Genomic DNA, 19,344 nt, shown 5'->3' with positions numbered 1-19,344 from the left:
TTGGCTGCCTCGCCAACAGTCTGTCTGTCCTTTCCTTCCTTGTTGTTTTAATAGTATGTGTTAAATGTATGTTTTAGAGTTCTTTAGCTTTGTTTTATGTGGGGGAGGGGGAGGTTGGGCAAAACTTTTTTTAATCTCTTACCTCGATGGAGATGCGATTTTTTCCGTATCGTATCTCCGTCCACACTGCGGCCTAACATCGAGGAGTTGGCGGCCTCTTGCTGAAGATCAATTTGGGAGCTCCAACCGCGGGAGCCTGCAGACTTTAACATCGTGGTAAGAGACCGACCGGGAGCTCCAAGCCACAAGAGCTTTAATTGCCCCGACACAAGGGCCTCGATTGCCGACTGCGGGAGCTTCAATCGCCCCGACGGATTGTTCGACTGCCCCGACCATTGGAGAATAAAGACGGAAGAAGATTTGACTTTGTCTTCCATCAGTGAGGAATGTAGGGAATTCGCTGTGGTGGATATTTATATCGACTTTTATGTAGTTGTGTGTCTTGTTGCTTTTTTTTAGTATGGCTGTATGGTAATTCGAATATCACTGTACCTTAATTGGTACACGTGTCAATGAAAGACCTTTGAAATCTTTGAGATAAGTGCGAGGCATTGCATTTTGAGAAGTCATAACATGGTAGGACCTTCACAGTGAATGTCAGGGACCTAGGGAGTGTTGTAGAGCAGAGAGATACAGGAGTGCAAGTACATAGTTCTCTGAAAATAGCATCACGCGTAGACAAGAGTGAGTCAAGAAGGTTTTCGATACATTGGCCTTCATCAATTAGGAAATTGAGTATAGAAGTTGGGATGTTATGTTACAGTTGTAAAGACATTGATGAGTCGGGGGCTGTTGAGCTGCTGGCAAAATGTTGCCACAGGCAGGCGCCATCTTTGTTCAGAGCCACGTTTGGAGTACATGGTTCAGTTTTAGCTTGAGCTATAGGGAGAGGCTGAGCAGGCTTGGACTTTATTCATTGGAGCGCAGGAGGCTTAGTGTGATCTTATACACCTCTATGAGAATTACATCGTCCACCCCGAAAGCCTCAGTGCACCTGTATCCACAGTCGCTGTTGCAGCTCAGTTTTCCTGAGTGTGAATCTGCTGAAAGCAACTGGCCTGGATGGAGTGCCCAGCCCTGTCCTCAGAACCTATACAGACCAGTTGGTGGGAGTATTCACGGACGTCTTTAATTTTTCCTTACTCTATTCTGAAGCTCCCACCCATTTTCAGTCCACTATGGTCCTGCTGCCAAAGGAAAGCAAGATCCTGTGCCTTAATGACCATCGTTCAGTGGCTCAGACATCCGTTGTCATGAAGTGCTTCAAGAGGCTAGTCATGGTGCACATTAACTCCAGCTTCTTAAACAGTTAAAAACTACTGCAGTTTGCCTACCTTCATAATAGGTCTAAGGCAGTCTCCATCTCCCAGGCCCTACACTTATTCATAGAACATTTGAATAACAAGGACACCTATATCAGACTCCTATTATTTTTATTATGGCTCCACTCTCAACATCTTAATCCCAACCAAACTTATCTCCAAATTGCTACGCCTGGGATTTGGGGAGGGGTCTGACCCAAACATTACCTATTCCTTTTCTTCAGAGATGCTGCCTGACCTGCTGAGTTGCTCCAGCATTTTATGTCCTGGACCGAAGAGTCAGCACCACCCTCTGCCATTGGAACCTCAACTCCCTCACCGACAGACCACAATCAGCGAGAAATGGTGACAAAAATAATTCACAGCACCAGTGCTTCGCAAGAATGCATTCCTAGCTCCTTATTATATTTACAACTCACAACTGTGTGGCCAAATTCTGCTCACTCCATTTAGACGTTTCCACATGACACCTCTGTTGATGGCAGGATGTCAAACAATTATGAAATGAAGTACAAAAACGAGATAGAGTGTTCAGTAACATGGCATCAAGACAACAACCTCAAACCAGCAGGAAGAAGGAGCTAATTATTGTCTTTGGGAAATGAAGTGGTGTGTATGCCCCAGTCAACATCTTCAATGGCACCAAAGTGGAGATGTCGAGAGCTTCAGGTTTCTTGGTGTAAGCACGACCAATTTGTCTTGGACTAATCACATTGGTCAAAAAAAACACATCAATGCCTCTACTTCCTCACAAGATTAAGGAAGTTTGGCAAGACTCCAACAACTCATGCCAACTTCTACAGATGCACTGTCACATATCATGATGCACGACAGCTTGGTTTAGCAATTGCTCTGCCCAGGACTGCAAGAAATGGCAGAGTGTAGATGAAACCAGTCCATCGCACAAACCAGCCCCACCCCTCACCCCATTCATTCCATCTACTCATCATGTTGCCTCGGGGAAAGCGGCCAACATAATCAAGAAGCATTTATACCCCAGTAATCTCACTTCTCGCCTCTCCCATTGGACAAAAGATACAAAAGCTTGAAAACACATACCACCAACATTCTGGAACAGCTTCTTCCTCCTGTCAATCTAGTGAACGGATCCCTCGTGTGTTAAGCTGCACCTTAAGCCTGTTTTTTTGCCTGTTTACACTTAATTTATACTGTAATTTTTTTAAATTGTACCTTAAAATAACACATTGGAGGGGGAGGGGATGGGGGATGGGGGATGGGGGGACAAGCTAGTCTCCCAAGAGGGTCAAACATGATTATAGCCTATCACTACCTCCCAGTGTATAACTAGTACAATAAAACATATAATACTTAATTTAACAATATGACAAAATATTGCATGGTTGCACTCACTAATTATCATGAAATATAATTATCAAGTTAGTAAAGAAAAAGATGGCGATAATGTATTTTTAGAGAGGTGCCAGCCTGGCACCAACTCGCCCTGACTCACCCGCTGCTCTGGGCGGGGACACACACACTTCCCCCCCACGCACACACACCCCCACGCACACACACCCCCACGCACACGCACACGCTCCCCCGCACCCTCCCCCCACGCGCGCACGCTCCCCCAGCACGCCCGATTTCCCGTTTCCCGACTATTAATAAAAATACGTATTTTAAAAACGAAGGAAAAACTCCATATTACTGCATGAATTCATACTTTTATCGTAAAAAGTGAATTTTCAATGATAAATCCAAGGACTTTCAAGGCCTTGAAAAAATAGTTTCAAATTCAAGGACTTTCAAGGACCTACGATCCCTGTATATAGTCCTTTGTATTACACCTCTCTCAAACTCTACTTTAAAAACTGTCATCCCTCCATCTCCCCTCTCCCAGCTCCCCCAAATTGTGAGGAAGGGTCACTGACCTGAGACATCGACAGATTTCCCTTTCCACAGATATTGGTTGACTGTCTGAATTCTTCCAGCACTTCTGCTTCTGGTCAAGGGATAACCCAATTGATCTTGCCCTTACTAATCTACCTCTGACAGATGCATCTGCCCATTCCAATGACATTTACCTGAAAATGTCGAACATTGCTCAGGTGTACTGAACAAATGCAATCTGGCAAATTACTGCTCAGTCTATTCTTAATCGACCGAGTGATGAAAGCTGTCATCAACAGTGCTGACAAGTAGCATTTACCAATACCAAAGTCTGTCAGGACTTTTCTGCACCAGAGACCAATGCAGGCTTGAGTGAAATGAGAGCTGCCTGATAAAACTGAAATCAATGGACATAGAGAAAACACACCAGTGGTTGGACTTGTATCCCTCATATAGGAAAATTATGGTTCATGGAGATCAATCATCCCAGCCTCAGGATATCAGTACAGAAGTTTCTGGATCCAATAATCTTCAGCTTCTTCATCCCAAATCCTGCCTTGTGTCAGAGGTCAGAATTTGGGATGTTCATTATGAGTGCAGTGCTCAATTCCATTCTCAACAACTCAGCATATGAACCAACTTCTATATTGAATCTTGGACAACACTGAGGAAAGAACTGATAAGTGGCAGGTAACATTCACAACACACAAGTGTCAAGAAATTATCATCACCCAATAAATTAGCATCCAGCCACCAACCCCATAGCATTATCATTACCAAATCATGCACCTAGGCTGTCACCATTGACCAGAAACTCAACTGGATCAGCCACATAAATATTATGGATACAAGAGCTGGTCAGACACTGCGTATCCCAGTGAGCAACTCACAGATGCACCAGAGCCGTTACAATATCTAAAAATGGCATGAATTTGAAGGGATACTCTCCTCTTGCCTGGATTAGTACAATAATCCATCACTTTACCTATTCATTCCTTTAGCAACCAGCTGAAGTGTGTACCTTCCACAAAATGTCCTGCTGTTGCTCATCTAGCCCAACAGCACCTTCCAAACCTGCAACATCAAACATGGAGCAGCACAGTGACACAGCAGTAGAGCTGCTGCCTTACTATGCCAAAAACTTGGGTTCAGTCCAGACTACAGGTGCTATCTGTACGGAGTTTGTATGTTCTCCCTGTGACCGCACAGGTTTTCTTTGGGTGCTCCGGTTTCCTCCCACATTTCAAAGACATACAGGTTTGTAGGTTATTTGGCTTTGGTAAAAATTGTAAAATAAATCGTCCCTAGTGTGTCGGAAGCAGAGGTCCAAGATAGCCTATAGTGGCACAGCAGTAGAGTTGCAGCCTCACAGCACCAGAGATCTGGGTTCAAACCCGACTAATCGTGCTATCTATGTGAAGTTTGTATGTTCTCCTCGTTACTGCATGGTTTTCTCTGGGTGCTCCGCTTTCCTCCCATATTCCAAAGATGTGCAGTTGTAAATTGCCCATAGTGTAGAGGATGCAAAAGTGGGATAACAGAGAACTAATGTACAGGTGATCGATGGTCAGTGTGCATTCAGTGAGCCAAAGGCCCTGTTTCCATGCTGTATCACTGAACTAAATGATCCATTTATTCCTATTGATTTCTGTGGTTAACTAATCATCATTCCAAATGTCATAATTATAAATCATCCAAACTTCAGGACAGCGCCTTCCCTATCTCTGCAACATCCCTCAGCAGAACACTGCTGCAAGCAATGTCCCAGCTTTGACATCTATTCTCCATCTATCTCTCATCACTGAGCATTTGTTCATACCAAGGGTAATAACAATTTGAAACACTCTAAAGCTATGCTGAGATGAATCAATTGGGGATTTCTAACCTGAGATTATGCGTTTTATCTCATTATGAATTACAGAATACAAAGGGAACTGAAAATACATTGAACCCAGCAATGCTTTCTTCAAGAACATCTGTGGACTTGCCCATGATACAGAGCAGTTCCAGAGAGAAGTTCAGCAACAGTCTTAGACAGTCATATTCACAGAATCAGAATTTCAGGTTCCCCCATCATAAACCTTGAGTCTTATTTAATGATAGAGTGCCCCCTCAGAGAAAACTGGAAGGTGGTACACATTCAGTAGTCAGTTTTGTCATTGATTTTAGACATCAATGCCTCATGGGTTCAGAGGACTAATTCCTCTTTGATGACGCCTTGAGAAGATCAAGGGCAATTACTGTAGAGGATTTCATTGCACAAATTTAAGAGTGGTTCAATAGAACTCACTAAAGATATCCACTAGTCACATCTTCCCATCTCCATCCCTTTCTGATATTTGCAGGGACCGTTCCCTCCGCAACTCCTTTGTTTACTCATCCCTTCCCACCCAAGCCACCCCCTCCCTTGGTACTGTCCCCTGTAGGGGCATGAGATGTAACACCTGTACCTTTACATCCTCCATCATATCCATCCCAACAGTCCTTCCAGGAAACAGAGGTTAATGTGCACCTCCTCCAATCTCGTCTACTGCATTTGGTGTTCCTGATGTGGCCTCCTTTATATCGGCAAGACCAAATGTAGACTAAATGACCGTTTCGAAGAACACACACTTGGTTCATCAAGGCCTGCTGGATCTCCCGGTAGCTACCCATTTTAACTACCCTTCCCATACAGACCTGGGCCTCGTCCATTGCCAGAGAGAGACCATATGAAAAACTGGAGGAACAAGTCCTCATATTCCACTTGGGTAGTTCACAACTTAATGGTATATTGAATTCTCCAGTTATATGTAACTAACCTACAAACAATGCCAACCATCCCCCTTCCTCTCCCCCTTCTGCCAGCATCCTCCCACATACATAATCAGTCTCAATGGTCGAGACCTGAAATGTTACCGATCTTTGTTCTCCATAGATGCTGCTTTACCCATTGAGTTACACAAACACTTTGGATCTTTTTGGTAAACCAGCATTTGCAATTCCTTGTGTCGCCAATAAAGATAATGCTGGTAATGTCCAGAAAAACACATATATCAGCTTGGGTCTACAATAGTGATTTTGACAAGGAACACTTAAGACAACCAGTTGACCAATTTTTTCCACTTCCCCATGCCCATCACCCAGTTCCTTTCCCCTTCGTCATCTCCTCCTCTTACTTATCTCTCACACTTCCCTATTCTGGGTCCCCTATATACCCTCACTCCCTTCCACCACCACCCCTGGTTCTACATTTCACTGCTTCTTTATCAGATTATACCTTCTATGACCTTCTCCAGCTTATTATCTCCACTCTTTTCTCCTCCACCTGACTGATCTGCAAATCAACCTCTCCTTACCTGGATCCACCCATCACTTGTTAGCTCTTGCCCCATGCTTTCCTCACGTTCTACCAGCTATCTCCCTTCTACTCCATCAGTCTGAAGAACGGTCAAACGTCCATTCCCTCAAGAGATGCTGCCTGACTTACTCAGTACTTCCAGCAGTTAGTTTATCTTTTTATTTGCTGTTTAATAATCCAAATGCTGCAGATGCATTTGTCCATGTCAGTACTCATGAAAGTGACAACAATCTTCGAGGATGTATAGCACGACAGTAGAAACAGCATGTTACAGACAGAGCTAAGTGATGTAATTACCAACAAATCAATATGCCATTCACGCCATGTGATATCAAGACACCGGATTCAACAATATCCAGCAACCCAACATCATACTGGCCATAGTACTGAAAATTTGTACTCCACAGCCAGCTGTGCCTCTGGCTAAGCTACTGGAATATGGCTACCTGACAATGTGGAACATTGCCCACATTATCCACCATCACCAGAACAATGCACAGCACCTTAAAAGTTCGGTGCAACCAGGGGCGGGGGGGGGGGGGGGGGGGGGGGGGGGGGGGGGGGGGGGGGGGGGCAGGGACACACACGCCGGGGCCCCCCCCCCCCCCCACCCCCCCCCCCCCCCCCCCCCCGTTTTGAGAGGTGGGGAACAATCCCCCCCCCAAGTTTTTGAAATCCGGATGTTAAGAGCCCGGGGGAGCCGCCGCTTGCCGGGAGGGAGGGGGGGGGGGAGGGGGGGGGGGGGGGGGGGATTGGAGGAGAGGGATGTGGGTCAGGGGGCAATGGGGACGGGACATGATGATTCAGTGCGATCATTGGAGGAGGGAGGAGTGGGGCGGGGGGGTGGGACTGAGGATAGAGTGCGGTGATTGGAGGAGGGAGACTTTCCAAAACACTCTCGGCACAGATCTGCGCCTCTTCCCCAACCAGGATCAATCCCGGCTATCTGGCGCTGTCCCGTCCCCACCCGAGTGTCCACCCCACGGGTGGCCAGAGAGGTCGGGTGTCAGACGGGACCTGTACCCCCAGGCCCACAGCCAGCGCAGAGAAGCAGCGCAAAACCCAGCTCAAATCTGCCTGTCCCGCCAGGTTAACCTACAGCCCTGCCTGGGCTTGCGAGAAATATGGCCCAGGTTTACAGCCAGCGCGGAGAAGCAGCGCTGGTGTTATGTCAGTCCAGGCACGGCTGTAGTTAAACCGGCGAGACAGGCTTAGTTGAGCTGCATTTAGCGCTGGATTGAGCCCCCGAAGCCTCGTGTGTGTGTGTGTGTGTGTGTATGTGCGTGTGTGTGTCGTGTGTGTGTGTGTGTGTGTGAGTGTGCACATGCGCGTGCGGCCGCCAAGAAATTGTGCCCCCCCCCCCCACATATTTTCATAGCGATTTCCGTGCCTGGGTGCAGCAAAACTCTCCAAGGATCATTCGACAACACCTGCCAATCCACGATCACTTCTACCTACAAGAACAAAGGCAGCAAGTGCTAAAGATTGCAACACCAACAGGCTCTCCAAACAGTAGACTCCTCCCACTCCCTCCAAGTCCAAGGCGTAGCTATGGACACCCGCATGGACCCCAGCTATGCCTGCCTCTTAGTAGGGTACGTTGAACAATCCCTGTTCCAGGCGTACACTGGCCCTATCCTCGAACTCTATCTCCGTTACATTGATGACTGCATTGGTGCTACCTCCTGCACCCATGCAGAACTCATGGACTTCATCCACTTGGTTGGCCACCAAGCTGGTTACCAAACTCGCAGAACTGGGTCTCTGCGCATCCCTCTGCAATTGGATCCTTCGACTTCCTCATTCACAGACTGTTCGTATTGGTGGAAATGTGTCAGCCTCGATAACAATCAGCACGGGAACACCTCAAGGCTGCATGCTCAGCCCCCTGCTGTACTCACTCTATACTCATGACTGCGTAGCCAGTCACAGTGCGAACTCCATCATCAAGTTCGCTGACGACACCACTGTTGTGGGACGTATCACTGATGGGGGACGAGTCAGAGTATAGAAGAGAGGTCGAGCAACTGTCCATATGGTGCCAGCGCAATAACCTGGCCCTCAACACCAGCAAAACCAAGGAACTGATTGTGGACTTTGGAAGGGGTAGGAGGGGAACCCACATCCCCATTTATATCAACGGGTCGATGGTTGAAAGGGTCAAGAGCATCAAATTCCTGGGCGTGCAAATCTCTGAAGATCTTTCCTGGTCCAAGAACACTAATGCAATTATCAAGAAAGCTCATCAGCGCCTCTACTTCCTGAGAAGATTACGGAGAGTCGGTTTGTCAAGGAAGACTCTCTAACTTCTACAGGTGCACAGTAGAGAGCATGCTGACCAGTTGCATCGTGGCTTGGTTCGGCATTTGAACGCCCTGGAGAGGAAAAGACTACAAAAAGTAGTAAACACTGCCCAGTCCATTATCGGCTCTGACCTTCCTTCATCGAGGGGATTTATCGCAGTCGCTGCCTCAAAAAGGCTGGCAGTATCATCAAAGACCCACACCATCCTGGCCACACACTCATCTCCCTGCTACCTTCAGGTAAAAGGTACAGGGCCTGAAGACTGCAACAACCAGGTTCAGGAATAGCTACTTCCCCACAGCCATCAGGCTATTAAACCTGGCTCGGACAAAACTCTGATTATTATGAACCCATTTTCTGTTATTTGCACTATCAGTTTATTTATTCATGTGTGTATATATTTATGTTATGGTATATGGACACCCTTATCTGTTTTGTAGTAAATGCCTACTATGTTCTGTGTGCTTAAGCAAAGCAAGAATGTCATTGTCCTATACAGGGACACATGACAATAAACTCACTTGAACTTCACCACCAATTTTCATCCTGCACTCAAATTTACTTGGACCATCAACGACAACTCCCTCCCCTTTCCTGGTCTCAGTCTCCATCATAAGAAATAGACTATTGACTAATGTCTATTACAAACCCAGTGACTCCCACAACTATCTCGACTACACTTCTTCCCACCCTGCTTCCTGCAAAGACTCTATCCCCGACTCCCAATTCCTCCATTTATGCCGGATCTGCACCCAAGATGAGGTGTTCCATACGAGATGTGCTCATTCTTTAGGGAACGGGGGTTTCCCTCTCCCATCATAGATGATGCCCTCACTTCGGTCTCCTCGGTTCCCCGTAGCTCTGCCCTAGCTCCCCTTCCCCCTAGTCACAACAGAGACATAGCCCCCTAGTCCTTACCTTCCACCCCATTAGCCGTCGCATACAACACATAATCCTCTGAAATTTCCGCCACCTACAACAGGATCCCACCACGAGCCACATTTTTCCATCTCCAACCCCTTTCCGGCTTCCGCAGAGACCGTTCCCTCAGCAACTCCCTGGTTAACTCATCCCTTCCTACCTAAACCTCCCTCGACTCTGTCCAGGGACCCCAACAGTCCTTTCAGGTTAGGCAGAATTTCATTTGCACCTCCTCCATCCTCATCTACAGTATCCGTTGTGCAAAATGTGGACTATTATACATCGGTGAGCCAACCGTAGACTGGGCAATCGTTTCGCGTAACACGTCAGCCTGTGTGAACCAACCTGATCTCCTGGTTGCTGAACACTTTAATTCTCTTTCCCATTCCTACACAGACCATTGTCCTCACTCTCCTCCATTATCGGAGTGAGGCGAAATGTAAATTGGAGGAACAGCATCTCATATTTCGCATGGGCAGCTTACAGCACAGCGGTATGAATCTTAGAAACATAGAAATTAGGTGCAGGAGTAGGCCATTCGGCCCTTCGAGCCTGCACCGCCATTCAATATGATCATGGCTGATCATCCAACTCAGTATCCCGTACCTGCCTTCTCTCCATACCCCCTGATCCCCTTAGCCACAAGGGCCACATCCAACTCACTCTTAAATATAGCCAATGAACTGGCCTCAACTATCCTCTGTGGCAGAGAGTTCCAGAGATTCACCACTCTGTGTGAAAAATGTTCTTCTCATCTCGGTTTTAAAGGATTTCCCCCTTATCCTTAAGCTGTGACCCCTTGTCCTGGAATTCCACAACATCGGGAACAATCTTCCTGCATCTAGCCTGTCTAACCCCTTAAGAATTTTGTAAGTTTCTACAAGATCCCCTCTCAATCTCCTAAATTCTAGAGAGTATAAACCAAGTCTATCCAGTCTTTCTTCATAAGACAGTCCTGATATCCCAGGAATCAGTCTGGTGAACCGTCTCTGCACTCCCGCTATGGCAATAATGTCCTTCCTCAGATTTGGAGACCAAAAACTGTACGCAATACTCCAGGTGTGGTCTCACCAAGACCCTGTACAACTGCAGTAGAACCTCCCTGCTCCTATACTCAAATCCTTTTGCAATGAAAGCTAACATACCATTCGCTTTCTTTACTGCCTGCTGCACCTGCATGCCTACCTTCAATGACTGGTGTACCATGACACCCAGGTCTCGCTGCATCTCCCCCTTTCCCAATCGGCCACCAATCGGCCACCATTTATAATAGTCTGCTTTCCCGTTTTTGCCACCAAAATGGATAACCTCACATTTATCCACATTATACTGCATCTGCCAAACATTTGCCCACTCACCCAGCCTATCTTGATTTCTCTCACTTCAGGTAGCCCCGGCATTCCATCTCTTTCTATCCCTCCTCCACCCAAGTCGCACTAGCTTCTCATTTTCACCCTACAAACAGTTGTTTCCTTTATCACCGTTACTTTTTTCCATATCTTTCATTCATTGTTCTTTATCTCTCCACATCGTCTTTATCTCTCGTTTCCCTTATCCCTAACCAGTCTGAAGAAGGGTCTCGACCCGAAATGTCACCCATTCCTTCTCTCCAGAGATGCTGCCTATCCCGCTGAGTTACTCCAGCTTTTGTGTCTATCTCCAAACTGCCTCTGTCTTGACTGTTGTTTCTTCTGAGAACTGATTATAAACCCACTGACTCCCATAGCTATCTTGACTAACTTCTTCCCACCCTGCTTCCTGTAAGGACTCTATCCCCCTACTCCCAATTCCTCCGTCTATGCCACATCTGTGCCCACGATGAGGTGTTCCATACTAGGGCATCGGAGATGTCCTCATTCTTTAGGGAACTGGGTTCCCCTCTTTGACTATAGATGAGGCTCTCACCAGGGTCTCCTCTATATCCCGCAGCTCCGCTCTTACTCCCCATCCCCCTATTCGTAACAAGGACAGAGTCCCCCTTGTCCTCACCTTCCACCCCATCAGCCGTCGCATACAATATATAATCCTCCGACATTTTCGCCACCTCCAATGGGATCCCACCACTGGCCCCATCTTCCCATTTCCTCCCCTTTCCGCAGAGACCATTCCCTCCGTAACTCCCTGGTCAATTCGTCCCTTCCCACCCAAACCACCCCCTCCCCGGGTACTTCCCCTTGCAGCCACAGGAGATACAACCCCTGTCCCTTTGCCTCCATCCAAGGACCCAAACAGTCTTTCCAGGTGAGGCAGAGGTTCACGTGCACTTCCTCCAACCTCATCTACTGCACCCGCTGTTCCAGGTGTCAACTTCTCTACATCGGCGAGACCAAGCGCAGGCTCGGCGATCGCTTTGCCTAATACCTCCGCTCAGTTCACACTAACCAACCTGATCGCCCGGTGGCTCAGCACTGCAACTCTTCCTCCCATTCCAAATCTGACCGTTCTGTACTGGGTCTCCTCCATTGCCAGAGTGAGGCCCAGCACAAATTGGAGGGACAGCACCTCATATTTCCCTTGCATAGTTTACACCCCATCGGTATGAACATTGACTTCTCTAATTTCAGATTGTCCTTGCTTTCTCCCTTCTTCCCCTCCCCAGCTCTCCCACAAGCCTACTGTCTCCGCCTCTACCTTTCGTTTTCCCGCCCCCTCCCCCCACACCATTCTGAAGAAGGGTCTCGACCCGAAACGTTGCCTATTCCTACACTCCATAGATGCTGCCTCACACATTGAGTTCCTCCAGCATTTTTGTCTACCTTAATCATGGAGCTCTTTACTTAACTATTTCTTCAACACACAAGGACTGCCGCAATTCATTACCATCAGAATTTACTTTCAAGAAATAAACATTGGACTTGTTAGCAAGCTCCACCATACATAAAGAAAAATGTAGATCAGCCTGACTTATGGAACAAGCTTGCCCTGAATGGCCTACTTGTTTGATGTCCAATGCAAAACTATCATAATTGCAACAATTTACTGCATGAAAGGATGGGTCAGAAGGACAATAAATCTGATTTCACTAAGGTAAAAGAATTACCAGGCAATAGAGGTTATACTCCCAAAGCACTAATCTACAGAATGCCGAGCCAATCCTTATTACAAGATCACATAACAATTTTGAAACAATGGCTTTATGAAAATCACTTCCTAACATTTAGCCTGTTTGCCTCAAGATGTCAAATACATCTCCTCTGATCTTACTACTAACCTTTACCTCTGATGACCCATCAAACGGAAGAGAACATTTTAAAATGTCATACCTGTAATTTCAATGCCTGTGTAACTCTAAAGTGAATAATCAACTATGGAAGTCTTTCCTCACATCTTAGTTAATTACTGTAAATTACCCCGGCCAGGAGAATCAGGTGAATTGATTGGTATATGAATTAGAATTAGTTTCAGGGGAATTGGGAGGGGAGAAGTGGGAATCTATAGAGTTGGCATAGATTGATGTAACAATATATATCCTCCGATATAATGAGAATGTTATTTTGGTAATGCCCCTCTACTTTCCATATGCATCCCTTAGATTTAATTGTTCCACAGATATTGTAATACGGATTATAAACTGAAATGTAGAATGCAAGGGCAAGGAGGTCATGTCAACTTTAGTCAGGCCACAGCCCAGCACTGGATACAGGCTTGTCACCATAATATAAGAAAGACATGTACAATGGAGAAGGTTGAGGGATTTACAATGTTCTCTGGAGATGGCAACCGTGCAGAAAGTTCAGATAGGCTTGCGGTGTTCTCTTTTTGAACAGTGGCAGCTGAGAGACGACTTATTGGAAGTTTATTTAATTGAGGGCCTAAAGATTAAATACGAATGATTTGTAATCAAGAAATCAAAAACCAGCGGTCATAGATTTAAGTAAAGGGTAGAAGGATGAGAGAGATGACGAAAACATTTTTATAGTGAGGTTTGAGCATGGAACTCTGTGCCCGAGCGGCAGAAACCTCATCATATCGAACAATATTTGAATGTAAATTTAATTTGAATTGAAGAGCAATGACCTGCAAACTGATGGACCAAAAGCAGGAAGGTGGGATTAGATACGAGCGCCTCTTTTTGACTGAACGACACCATTGGCTAATGGCTCCCTGTGTCATAAACCTGTGTCTGAAGGTTATAGCAACTGGGCTGAAACATCCAACTTAAAAAAAAAGACTGTGGAAATCCATATTTGAATCAAATTAATATTATGGCATGAATTACACATGCAATTTTGAGGTGGTATAATTATTGGCATAAATAATCTGTGGAAATTGGAACAGCAGTCAGGTCTTCGAGTTATTCTATAAATTATATCATGATCAATCTCCAGTTCAGCTGTGATTCGCCACTCTTACTCCATTGACATTGTTCAACCGCTGCAGAACAGTCATGTGGCAACGACACTCCCAATGGTCAGTCATTGAGTTCCAGACTTTTGACCGAATGAGAACAGTGACCAGCAATAAATTTCAAAATTTATGATAGGGAATAGGTGACTTGAAGGGGAAACTGCAGGGTATTCCTCACATGTCCATTAACCTTGTGCAAGATGGTAGAGGTAATTTGTTTTGGAGGTGGTGGAGTGGATCTGTACATTTATCCAGGGAAAAAATTAAGTATATTAAGACGTTCCTAACTTGTATCTCATGGATGATGGAAAGACTTTGAGGCATTAGACAGGAAGACACTCACTGACACCCAACCTCCAACTTGCTTTTGCAACCAGAATATTTATGTTGGCAGACTTGTTGAATTTCTTGTCAAAGGATTAGGATGCAGTTGGAGCAAAACTTTTCTTATTGATGTTCATTCCCAGGCAATTGTGTGGCATAAACAGTACTTGCCACATCAGCACATGCCTGAATGCCATCTAGATCTTGCTGCAGACAGGCAGGGAAAATTTCATGATTTCAGAAAATGTAAAATGGGACAGAATCAGAAGCAAAAGTTGGGTTTAGGTTTATTATTGTCATGCGTATCAAGGTACAATGAAACGCTTTGTTTTGTATGCTATCCAATCAAATTAGATAACACTATACATAAATACAATCGACAAACTCAAGTACAATAGGTAAAGCAAAGGGAGATGCAGAGTGTGGAATATAGTTCTTGGCATTGTTAGCACATCAAGTACATTCAATTCAGTTACATCCATTTAAGAAGTTCCAATTCAAAAAAGATCGCACATGCCAAATAAAACAACCTGCCTGACTGTTAACTTAATTTGTTGTGGGTCACATGAACATTATTTGTAAACTATACATTTAATGACAAAAGCCTCAACTATTGAGTATTTTGGAGTACAGGTCTGTAACCCCCTAAAAGTGGCAACACCAGTAGTGAGTGGTTAAAAAAAGGCTCTTGATATATTTCCCTTCATTGGTCAGGGCATTGAGTAGAAATGTCAGGACGTTGTGTTGCATGTCTACATGTGGTCCATATCCCCCCCATTCCCTGCATATCTATAAGCCTCTTAGATGCCACTATTGTATCAGCTTCTGTTTATAGGACTTTGGTTCTTCCATATTTGGTGTATTGTGTGTAGTCGCCTCATTATAGGAAGGATGTGGAGGCTTGGAAGAGTGAATAGAACCCAAATTCTGCCTGGTTGAGGATATTAGCTATGAGATGCTGGACAAACTTTGGATTGTTTTCTCTGAATGTTGGATGTTGAGGGGAAATCTGCTAGAAGTACATAAATTAATGTTGCACAGATAGTGTGGGCAGTAGGAACCCCCCACCCCCACCCACCTCTCACCAGGATGAAAATATCAAAGACTAGAGACCATAGCTTTACTATGAGGGGAGAAAGATTAAAGGAGATGTGGAGGGCAAGCTTTTGTTTTTGCAGTGGTTGATGGGTGCTTGGGAAGCACTGTCAAGGGGTGGTGGTGGAAGCACATATAATAGGAGTTAAAAAGGCCTTTGCCAACATCAATCCACGCAAAGCTGCAGGGCCGGACAACATTCCTGGATGCGTTTTAAGAGACTGCGCCGAGCAACTGAAAGATGTCTTCACAGACATTTTTAACATCTCACTCAGCCAGGCAGTAGTGCCCAACTGTCTTAAGAGTGCCACCATCGTCCCTGTCCCGAAGAAACCAAACCCAGCCTGCCATAATGACTTTCGACCAGTGGCTCTAACACCCATAGTAATGAAGTGCTTGAGCGACCGGTTATGCAGCATATCAAAAATAGTCTACCTGCTGACCTAGACCCACTGCAGTTCGCCTACAGAGCCAACTGATCCACAGAGGACGCAGTCTCAACAACACTGAACCTCGTACTGTCACAACTTGATCGGAAAAATACTTATGCCAGGATCCTCTTCATAGACTTCAGCTCTGCTTTTAATACAATCATTCCGCAGCAGCTGGTGGAGAAGTTGGAGCTATTGGGGGTTGATACTGGCACATGCAACTGGGTCCTGAACTTTCTATCGAAACGGCAGCAGACAGTCAGGGTGGGCAGTAGGACATCAAAAACCATAGCCGTGAGCACTGGCTCACCCCAAGGCTGTGTCCTAAGCCCCCTGCTGTTTAGTCTGCTGACACATGACTGTACTGCTAGACTCAACAACAACTTCATCAACAAGTTCGTTGATGACACAACAGTGGTGGGTCTCATCAGTGACAATGATGAATCGGCGTACAGGATGGAGGTGGAGCTGCTCACAGGTTGGTGCAAATCCCACAACCTCATTCTCAACGTGGTAAAAACTAAGGAGATGGTGGTTGACTTCAGGAGGGCGGGGAAACAACACCATACACCTCGGCACATCGATGGAGCTGATGTGGAAAGGGTCAGCAGCGTAAAGTTCCTAGGACTACACCTGCCAGATGACCTGACGTCCACGGCCAACACCACAGCACTGGTCAAGAGAGCCCAGCAGCGACTACACCCTCTCCGAAGACTACGTAAAGCAGGTCTCCCCACTACACACCTACGAACTTTTTATAGGGGGACAATCGAGAGCACATTGACCTACGGCATCACTTCCTGGTTCGGGAGCTGCAAGGCGTACGAACGGCACCAACTAGACAGGATTGTGAAGACCGCCAGCAGGATTATTGGTGCTCCACTCCCTTTCCTGCTACGGACTTATACAGGAAGAGATGTATCAGCAGAGCCATCTCCATCATCAAAGACCCCTACCACCCATCGCATCACATATTCTCCATCCTGCCATCTAGGAAGAGGTACAGGAGCATTAGCTGCAAAACCAGCAGGATGCTCCTCAGCTTCTTCCCTCAGGCTATAAGACTGCTAAACGGACTTTGCCCCCTGCCAAAGTATCGTGAACCAACTACCAACCTGGACACACTGCAGCAGAGCCACTGTTGTGCCGCTGCCGATCGGAACGCCTGTTGAATGTTTAGTAGAGTGTTAAATTTGTTCATGATATATGTATTTTTATTTCTATTTATTTTTAATGCACATTGAATGGACACTGGTTGAGCAACGTTTTTTTGTTTCCTCTGGGTATGTGAATACTCAGGAAATGACAATAAAGATATACAATACAATACAATAGTGGCATCTAAGAGGCTTATAGATATACAGGGAATGTAGGGACATGGATCACATGCAGACAGAGATTAATTTAACTTGACATCATGCTGGACAGACATTGTGGGCTGAAGGGCCTTTCTCCTGTTCTGTTCTATATTAATCGGTTTTGACCTTGCAACTGGAGTTCACGTTAGCGGCAACCCCGAGAACCATCCCTTTCATGTCCCCTATCTATCAGACGCAACAAAACAACATCTTTTGTTTTGTACCAAAGCAGTGAACACTTGACACTAATGGCAAGTGAAGCTGCAGTACGAGAAGCCTTGGGCCAACTAGATGGAAAAGGAACGGGTTTGAAAGGGAGATAGAACAGTGGGCAGACGAGGGACCCGGGCGTCACACCTGCTGAGTGGGTGATGTTGGTCAGACAACACCCAAGGGCCTGTTGCCCCCCACCCGGGCCGAGGCCTCGGGGCATGCGGCTCTGATGGAAGGGCTCACCTCGCTGTTGTGGCCTCGGAGGTTGAAGTTGATCCTTTGCGGGTTGCCGCGCTCCCTCCTGCAGCGGCTGGCGGTGAAAGTCACGCCGACCACCCCCCTGCCGTTGCCGGTGGCCAGCCAGCCTTCCTCGTAGCAGCGCCGGCGGCACACCGGCTTTTCCTTCTCACTCTTGGGCACCCGGCCTTTCCACGACAGGCAGAGGATGTTGGAGTCGCTGCACACCACCGGGCCTTGCTCCACCGCCGCGAACATGCCGCTAAGCCCGCGGCCCGGGTGCCTGGCTGCCGGGCGGCGGCTCATCAAATGCCGGGGCGGGCTTTGCCTCTCAGGCGGCCTGGAGTAATAGGAGCAGGAGCAGCAGCATGGGAGCCCTGGTCTGGGAAGTGACGGAGACAGCTCGCCTGTAGCCCCCGCGGCACGGACACGGGAGTGACGGGGCGGGTGAGTGAGTGGGGAAGAGGTGGCGGAGCAGCAACAAGACGACCGTTTTCACCCCGACCCGAAGCCGCTGCCCATTGAAGGCGGCCGGAATCTGGAATGCGCTTTCGCGCACGCGCGGGCTGACGCGGCAGGCGGGCGCTGTCGCGTCACGCACATCAAGCGCGGCTGTTAAACGCGGCGTCCGCGAGAGGGAGGGAGGGAGGCAGGTCTTCCCTCTACTAGCAACCGGCCGGACCTACCGGCCGTGGGCGCCAACCCCGGCTATTCTAGCAACCAAAGAGTGCGGCGCGCGACGGCTGGTTCACTCGCTCCTCGCAAACGCGCTGCGGGGATCGCGGCCGTTGGACCCGCCGGCGCGAGCGGGAGGTTCCACGCGTGAACTCCTTGCAACCACGCGCCCCGGTCATTCAATGGGAGATAGGCGGGCACAAGCGGTGCGGAGGAATCTGCACCCCCGTCCCGGGGCATCTCCCGCCCGCTGTCCTGTCTCAGCGGCCGAGTTTCGCGTGGGGCAGCGGCGTGCGCGCTCCCGCCGCGGCGCGCCTGTTGTAGGCGAAAGCAAATATACTAGAGGGCGAAAGCGGTGACTTGGGTGTCCTCATGATGGGGAGAAAGATCAGGGGGCGGTGGGATATGGAGGAGAAGATATAGGTAAGGAGGGAAGATAGGAGGAGATATAAATTTACGGGGGGGGGGGGGGGGGGGCTTAACATACAACAAAAGAGTAAAGATTCAACATGGGAGTAAAGGTACCCAAGTTACAATAGACAATAGGTGCAGGAGTAGGCCATTCGGCCCTTCGAGCCAGCACCGCCATTCAATGTGATCATGGCTGATCATCCCCAATCAGTACCCCGTTCCTGCCTTCTCCCCCTATCCCCTGACTCCACTATCTTTAAGAGCTCTATCTAGCTATCTCTTGAAAGCATCCAGAGAACCTGCCTCCACCGCCCTCTGAGGCAGAGAAAAGTGTTTCCTCGTCTCCGTTCCAAATGGCTTACTCCTTATTCTTAAACTGTGACCCCTGGTTCTGGACTCCCCCAACATCGGGAACACGTTGATAAAGATATTGGAGGGGGTGAATCATAGTAAAG

The 19,344-nt window shown here is 47.3% G+C and overlaps 1 protein-coding gene across 1 annotated transcript in view; it reads right to left on the bottom strand.

The window, feature by feature from the left end:
* The window catches only part of tulp4a (TUB like protein 4a), a 67,541-nt gene extending 48,733 nt beyond the window's left edge, over positions 1–18,808 (bottom strand). The window contains exon 1 of the mRNA XM_055639509.1: positions 17,810–18,808. Within this exon, the coding sequence (XP_055495484.1) occupies positions 17,810–18,109 (300 nt within the window). The 5' untranslated portion in view covers positions 18,110–18,808. The remainder of the gene's footprint in view (positions 1–17,809) is intronic.
* Between the last annotated feature and the right edge of the window lie 536 nt (positions 18,809–19,344).

The sequence above is a fragment of the Leucoraja erinacea genome, chromosome 8, assembly GCF_028641065.1.
Source record: "Leucoraja erinacea ecotype New England chromosome 8, Leri_hhj_1, whole genome shotgun sequence".
In the NCBI taxonomy this organism is placed as follows: Eukaryota; Metazoa; Chordata; class Chondrichthyes; order Rajiformes; family Rajidae; genus Leucoraja; species Leucoraja erinaceus.
Note: the sequence above shows the minus strand (reverse complement) of the source record. Positions and strands in the feature narration are given on the sequence as shown.